Raw genomic sequence first — 7,500 nt, forward strand, 5'->3', positions numbered from 1 at the left:
GAGGCTGGGGAAGTCCGGGGCGGCTTTGCGGCGGGGGGGCGAGTCGGAGAGGAGGCTCTCCACGCTGAACGGGTTGAGCTTGTGGAAGCCGGCGGCGCCGCGGGCCCCCCCCGCGCTCCCGCTGCCGTCCCCCGACGGGGCGGCCGCGCAGTCCTTGTCGGGCGGGCGCTGGAGCCGCCCACTCCCGCTTCTTTGGCTGGGGTAGAAGGGCTCTGCCGGCTGGTCGCAGGCGCCGGGGGGCGGCTCGGAGGGGGCGGCGGGCGGGTGGGGCGGCGGGGGCTGCCCGCGAGGCTTGGCCTCGGGCGGGGCGGGCGAGAGGCCCCCCCCGCCGCCGCTGTCGCTGTCGGAGCTGGGCGTGCTGTGCAGGGAGAGGGCGCTGGGCGAGTGCAGGTGCCGGCTTTGGCTTTTTAGGAGCTTCTTCTCGTGCTTGCGCTTCTTCTTCTCCATCTTCTCCAACTCCTTGCGGGCGATCTCCTCGGGGTCCATGGGCTCCCCGCTGCACGTCGTGGGGTGGGAGTTGTGAGCCGGCCGCCCCGGGCCCTTCTTGGTGTTCTCTTTCTTTCTCCATTTGGCCCGGCGGTTTTGGAACCAGACCTATACACCGAACAACGAGAAGCAATTAACACCCAGAGCACCGGCCCCCCGCGGTGGCCGGGGGCGAGGGAAGGGGGGGGGGGGCCGGCAGCTCAAGCCTCCCCCCGTTCACCCCTCGGGGTGCCGGGAGCCCCCATCCACAGGGCCTGGAGTCTGCGAGACGGAGAGGGGCAGGAAAAAAACAAGAAACGCACGCTTCCTTAACAGGGTAGGGGGGAAATAAAGCGAGGGGGGAGCACACTCACGCACACACACACGCTGCACCCTGCCCGCACCGGCGCCGCGAAGAGGGGAAGGGATATTCACCGCTTTCCCCCCCCCAATCCCGGCCGAGGGTGCAGAAGCACCATCCGGAGCCTCCGGGCTCGATCCCGCCGCAGCAGCGCGGAAACCGCTATAAATACAGCGCGATAACGTGAGGATCAGCCGGGCGGAGCGGGGCCTGGGCCTCCTGCCCCCCAAAAACGGGATGCGCTTGGGCTTTTTATAGATTACGATAGGAAAAACAACGAATAGGTTCAATTCTCCCCGCTCCGGGCCGGGGCACAGGCGTCCCCCTCCGCGCCCGCGGAGCTCGGGGACATCGGGGCCACCGGCAGCGCCCGTTCCCGGAGCCCGGGCGGGGAGAGCCGCGGGGATTGCGGACCCGATCCCGGCTCCTTCCCTCTATCCGAGCCCCCGGGAGAAGGCACAGGCTGCCGGGCACGGAGGAGAAGATGCTCTCGGAAAAGCACCGCGAGACAAAGCTGTCGGAGGAACCGCAGCCATCGGCGTCAGCTCATCCCGTGGGGAAACGTCCCCGCAGCCCGAGACGGGCTCAAGGACGAGTCCCCGGCACACGCAGCCCCCGCCAAGCCGCCCGGCCCCACCGAGACCGGCCGGAGCCTCCGCGGAGCCTCCGCAGCATCGAGCACCGAGGCTCTAACAGCCCGCACCACGCCCGCAGCCCCTTTTATTTTTCCACTCTCAATCGAAGCAAAGAGATGGATTCCCTCCCTATCCCGGGCGGCCTTGGCCTGAGCATTTCCTTAAAATGAAGTTTCACAAGTTGCACACGCTCTCGATTCGCCAGCGAGCTGCATTGCCGTTCTCCAGCCTACCCTGACCCGCGATTAAGCCTCGTATTTCCACGGTAATTTTTCACCCTTGGCTCATTCAAGGAAAAAGGGTTTACAGTGCAAACAAAATATTTTTTTCAAACAGGTTTGGGGAACCCGGCCAAGGATGCTCCACTTCGCAGGGATCGTTTGCAAAGACTTAAGAAAAATTAAATTAAATTAAAGGGACTAGTAATAAGAAAATAAACCAGCAAGGAGCAGTGCACGACAGGAAAACAAAAGGAGAGCTGGGAGGTGCGGGGCCCGTCCCGGAGCAGGGATGCGGGTCCGAGGGCCTCCCCGGGGACCACTCGGCGCAGGGAGAGGGCAGGGGAGGGGGGACACGGGGACACAGGGTTTTTACCTGCACTCTGGACTCCACCAAGTCCAGCCTGAGAGCCAGAGCCTCTCGCATAAACACGTCCGGGTAATGGCTCTCATTAAACGCCTTTTCCAGCTCCTCGAGCTGCCAGCCAGTAAAATTGGTGCGGGTTCGTCTTCTTTTACAGCCAGGACTTTCTTTGTCCGGGTCACCCGAGTCTGAAAAGGCAGAAATACCCTCAGGTCCCTGGAAGACGGGCCTTCTCCCCCCCTCCCTGCCATTCACGGGAGCCTTTTAACTTTTGTGCTCGGCAGCGTTGGTAAAAGAGCGGGATTAAACACACACCTGCGCTAAAAATGGGGAGGAACCCGATCTGCCCTCGCCTCCTCCGAAAATGTACTTTACAGAACATTTATTCCTGAAGGAAGCTCTCCACAGGCACTCAGCTGGCAGAGAGAGAGAGAGAAGTTCCAATATTTGCTCCAGCCACCAAAGCTTTCATTAAAAATAAAATAAAATAAAGAATATTGTAAAAGCCGCCCTCTTTCCATTCCCATCCTCCCCCGAGCGTGGGCTACAGCTGACGGTGCGGGACCCCGAGGGCAGGGCGGCCCCCCGCAAACCCCCCGGGATGGAGCCGCTCCGAGCACAGACCCCTCCAGGCTGGGGATCCACAGCTCTACCTGCGCTGAACGCTTTCCTCCAGGTGTGGAAATTTAATAAAAATAAGAATGATCGTTTTTATTGAGTTGATGCGCAGAAGGGGGGCCCTGCTCCAGGATGAAATAAAAAGGATGTTGGGGCTTCGGAGTGTTGTAATAGCTGAACAATAGCGGTGCCACAGGCCGGTAGGCAGGGAAGGAGAGCGCTTCCCTTCCGTTAAATCATTACAAATAATAATTACGGCTCTTCATTCCCCAAACTCCAGCGATTCCCGCGATTAGTTTTATATATATATATATTTTTTTTTAAATGGTTTGATCCGACCCCCAGAGATGAAGTTCGGGGAGGGCAGGGGCCGGGCCCGCTATTGTTCAGGGCAAACGCGCCCGTGGGAACCGGGGATGCTCGGCCCGGCCCCCCCCCCCCGCCCCGTCCCGCCCGCCCCCTCGGACGGGCCCCAGCGCAGCCGCCCCGATATCGGTAGCCGGGGCTGCGGGCTTGGGGTGTTGGGTTTGGTTTTTTTCCCCCCTTCCTCCGGGCAGGGAGGGAGGTTCGAGGAGGTGATGGGGGGGGGGGGGGGGGACACGGGGCCGCTCCTACCTGCGAGCTTGAAGGGCTGACTGTCCCCGCTCACCCCGCAGCCGGAGGGGATGAGCGGCGCCGGGTTGACCACGGAGGCGGCGCAGGAGCCGCTCAGTAATCCATCGATGGAGAAGGGGACGGAGGCGGCCGCCGATTGCAGCTGGTGGCCGGCCAGCTCGTAGACGTGGTGGTGCCCGAGCGGGTAAGGGAAACCCACCATCCCCCCGAACTGGGCATGGGGGTGCTCCAGGATGCGGCTGTCCATCATGGGGGCGGCTCTAGCGCGGGGGGTGCCGGCGGGGCTGGGGCGGCTGCGGCCGGGGGTGCTGCTGCCCGAGGAGGAGGAGGAGGCGGTGCGGCGAGGGGCTCATGCTGCAGGGCGCCCGGGCGCTTTAACTTTATCAACATCAGGCTCCCAATAATTAGCTCAGGCTGGGGGAATTTGGGACCAATAAGAAACGTTAATCGGTCCTGACGTCAGAGACGTGCCAGTGTGGGGAGCAAACGTTTTCCATATCGATTGCTAATTATACCTGACATCCAGCCTCAATAAACAATATCAGAGCTGTCACAACAAGACAAGGGGGGCTTTGATACGAACTCCAGCCCGAGGAGGGCGGCGGGCAGGGGAGGGGGCGGAGGGGGGGGGCGGAGGGGAACTCACGGATCTGCCGGGTACCCGGTTAAATACTGAACAGCCGGAGTCACACACGGCCTCCCCCCCCCCCCCTTCCATCCCACCCCCTTGTCCCCTCCCCTCTCCAAACCACTAATAGATTTCCCTTTAAAACATTCACCAGCGTGTTGTGGGGATTTTTCACCAGAAATGCTCTACTCTCTGAACCTTTAAAGTGATGTTGCTCCAATTACAGAGAGACATTGAGCGGCAAATAGACTGATCCAATAATAGGAGATTCATCATCCGCTCTTTCCAGAGCTGTCACATTGAATTTAAAACTACAAGCCTTTTCATCTCCTCTCCGGTTCTATAACAGGGGAGAGGGGAGGGGGGGCAGAGGGGAAAAAAAATAATCGGGGGGAAGAAAAGGAAAGAAAAAAAGGGGGAAGAGCCGTTTGTAGCGTTTAGAAGGAAATTTGAGCGTATCAATGGAAATCATAATTAATGCAATCTCCTATCGATTTGGCCATGGACACCCCCCTCCCCAGCAGCAACCACAACCCTTGAATTGTGAGCGCAGCCACAACCAGGAGCAGCCTCTGTTCGCTAAAAAAGGAGGCCTAAACCTCCCTCCCCCCCAAAAAAAAAAAATAAATCCAACCCAAATAAAGTTCCCATCCCTCCTCTCTTTACCGTCGTGTCCGTGTCCCTCCCACCCCCGCAGGAAAAGCAGCCCATCGCACACCCGCCACTCATTAACAGCTTCCAAACCGCCGCCAAATTTATCTTAATTAAATGATACCCCCATAGAAGTTTTCACCCCAATAAAACCTCCATAGGTTAAGAGTTTAAAAGGAGGCTCTCGGCAAGGAGCGGGGCTGGGGACCCCCGGTTTTGTGCCCTCTCTCGCAGAGCCTGCTTAGAAAAACACTTTCCAGGCTCCTGGGAGGGAGATAAGGGGGGAGGGATGCTTTCTGCCCCCCCTCCTCCCCGGAGCCCCCGGTCCCCTGGGCAGGGGGGACCCAGGCCGGCACCCCCCGGGGCCGCAGGGAAGGGAGAGGAGCGCAGGGAGAGCAGCGCTTTGCCTTTAACAAAGAGGAGAGGGAGAAAAAGAGCCGGGCTGGAAAATCAAACAGGGAAAACTCTTTAAATCTTCCTGGGAGGTTCGTTCGGAATTAAATCCTTCGAGTCGTGTAGGGGGGGAGGGCAGGATGGGGAGAGAAAGAGGGGAAAAAAATAAACAGGAAGAAGGGAAAAGGAGAGAAGGGAAGGGGAAAGAGGGAGAGACACTTTATCTCTGGAAAACATACAAATAGATTTTCCAGTTATAAAAATCTCCAGTCAAGATGATACATTTCCTAGCACCGGCTTGTGTGGGGATGAGAGAGGGGGAAGCTAAAATTGAAATAAAAAGGAAGCCGAGTCTCTAATCTATGTTGTCTGTCCGGAGCTGTATTTATTCTCCTAATTGAATGCCATACAATCTACTGCTGTATTATTGCTGTTCCCTCCCTCCCTTCTATAGATTAGTTTAATTATGGTCTCCCTGCCTCTGCTCAGAGCTAAAAGGTAGCTTGAATTTGGACTGCGCAGCCCTAACAGAAATAAGAAAATGATGGGGTTGGTATTAATTCTGGGGTCAAGGGCTTCACTTTTCACCATAATTTAATTTCTTTCTCTATAAATACTAAATGTAAACTGTGTCCACTGGACCAAATTTTGCCTGTAGCAATAAATGCCTCATTTTCTGTCGGATTTCAGGAGAGGAATGCGAGGGGGACGTGTTTCTGAATACAGAATGGTAATCAATCCAGCCCGGAATAAGAGAGGGGGGACTTTTCTCTCTCTCTCTCTTTATTATAATGAATTAATTCGACTTTATTTATCCCATTTTCTGGAGCTGACAGAATGTTAATTTGAGTTGAAATTTCTCTCGCCTCTCACTCCCTGACCCCTGGCCTCCAGATTGGCGTGTTGTAATAACCTGAATCTTTCAACAGAAGCCCTGATAATTGTTACCTTATTAGCATGCAAATTGTTTAATTAATATTATTATGGAGAAGCATACAATCCGTCCGTCACTTGACCTCAAGTGCAAGTCCACGTAGTAAGCGGCTCTGTGCATTTCAATGTGCACATTTAAAATCGACTTCTGTTTTAATGTTTCTAGGATCCTTGTCGAGCTTCTAAAAATCTCTCTTAAAGTGTTTGAGAGGAGCTTTCATGGAGGGGGTGGGCTTTTGATGGCTCTCGGCCTTGATATCTCTTTATATTGCTCTCCATCTAGAACACAAATTATAGAAGCCGTTTTCTTCTTCGTCGTCTTTCTTTTTTTTTTTCTTTTTTTTTTTTTTAATTTTTGAACATCAAAATTTAATAATTGCTTCCTTGTCAATTGCTGCTGCTTTAAAGGCACCCCCTTCAATCCGGAGAGCTGTTCCTCCAGCCAAACGCTCGCACCAGCTCAATGAAAAGCAGCCCTTGACACGCAGTCCTGGGAGACGCTGCATTTAAATCCCTTTTTCTACAGCCGAGTGACATTGTCAGATGCTAGCTTTAATTAACTTGATAATAAGACGTACAAGACTCGCATTCAGGACGCCAGCTCGCCTCGCCTTGTTTCCCCTTTTATCACAATCTGGGTGTTTTATCTTACAGCTTCCTACTGGCTTTTACAGCCATTGCTGCCGGAGAGGCTCCGAGCCGGCTCGGCAGAAAGCCCGCAGCCAGCCCTGCCTGCAGCCCCCCGACGGCGCGGGATGGGGGGGCTGCCGGGGGTCGCAGCCAAAACGGAGGGGGGTGCGGGGATGGAGGAGCTCCCGGGAAAGGGGTATGGGCATGGTGAGCATCCTAGGAAAGGGGTACTGGGCTGGGGGGGGGCTGCAGGAGCTCCTGGGAAAGGGGTACTGGGCTGGGGGGGGCTGCAGGAGCTCCTGGGAAAGGGGTACTGGGCTGGGGGGGGCTGCAGGAGCTCCTGGGAAAGGGGTATGGGCATGGTGAGGATCCTAGGAAAGGGGTACTAGGCTGGGGGGGGGCTGGAGAAGCTCCCGGGAAAGGGGTATTGGGCTGGGGGGGGGGCTGCAGGAGCTCCTGGGGAAGGGGTATGGGCATGGTGAGGATCCTAGGAAATGGATATTGGGCTGGGGGGAACTGGAGGAGCTCTTGGGAAAGGGGTATGGGCATGGTGAGCATCCTAGGAAAGGGGTATTGGGCTGGGGGGGGCTGCAGGAGCTCCTGGGAAAGGGGTATGGGCATGGTGAGCATCCTAGGAAAGGGGTATTGGGCTGGGGGGGGCTGCAGGAGCTCCTGGGAAAGGGGTATGGGCATGGTGAGCATCCTAGGAAAGGGGTATTGGGCTGGGGGGGGGGCGGGGCTGGAGAAGCTCCCGCAAGACGGGTATTGGGCTGGTGGGGGCTGCAGGAGCTCCTAGGAAAGGGGTATTAGGCTGGTGGAGGCTGGAGTGGCTCCTAGGAAAGGGGTGTTGGAACGGTGGGGGCTGGAGGAGCTCCCAGGAAAGGGGTATGGGGCGGTGGGGGCTGGTGGATCTCCAGGGAAAGGGGTATTGGGGTGGTGAGGGCTGCAGTGTCTCCTAGGAAAGGGGTATTGGAACGGTGGGAGCTGGA

At 56.9% G+C, this 7,500-nt stretch overlaps 1 protein-coding gene across 2 annotated transcripts in view; it reads right to left on the reverse strand.

Moving 5' to 3' along the window:
• Positions 1-3,762, reverse strand: part of UNCX (UNC homeobox) — a 4,398-nt gene extending 636 nt beyond the window's left edge. The window contains exons 1-4 of one of the 2 annotated variants that reach the window (XM_054080747.1): positions 3,277-3,415; positions 2,359-2,459; positions 2,056-2,231; positions 1-594 (exon numbers count right to left, since the gene is read on the reverse strand). The exon at positions 1-594 is cut by the window's left edge and continues 636 nt beyond it. In XM_054080747.1, the coding sequence (XP_053936722.1) occupies positions 1-594; positions 2,056-2,231; positions 2,359-2,425 (837 nt within the window). In that variant the 5' untranslated portion in view covers positions 2,426-2,459; positions 3,277-3,415. Of the gene's footprint in view, positions 595-2,055; positions 2,232-2,358; positions 2,460-3,276 lie in introns of both variants that reach the window. The other variant, XM_054080746.1, reaches the window with a different exon arrangement.
• Between the last annotated feature and the right edge of the window lie 3,738 nt (positions 3,763-7,500).

The sequence above is a fragment of the Cuculus canorus genome, chromosome 15, assembly GCF_017976375.1.
Source record: "Cuculus canorus isolate bCucCan1 chromosome 15, bCucCan1.pri, whole genome shotgun sequence".
NCBI lineage: Eukaryota > Metazoa > Chordata > Aves > Cuculiformes > Cuculidae > Cuculus > Cuculus canorus.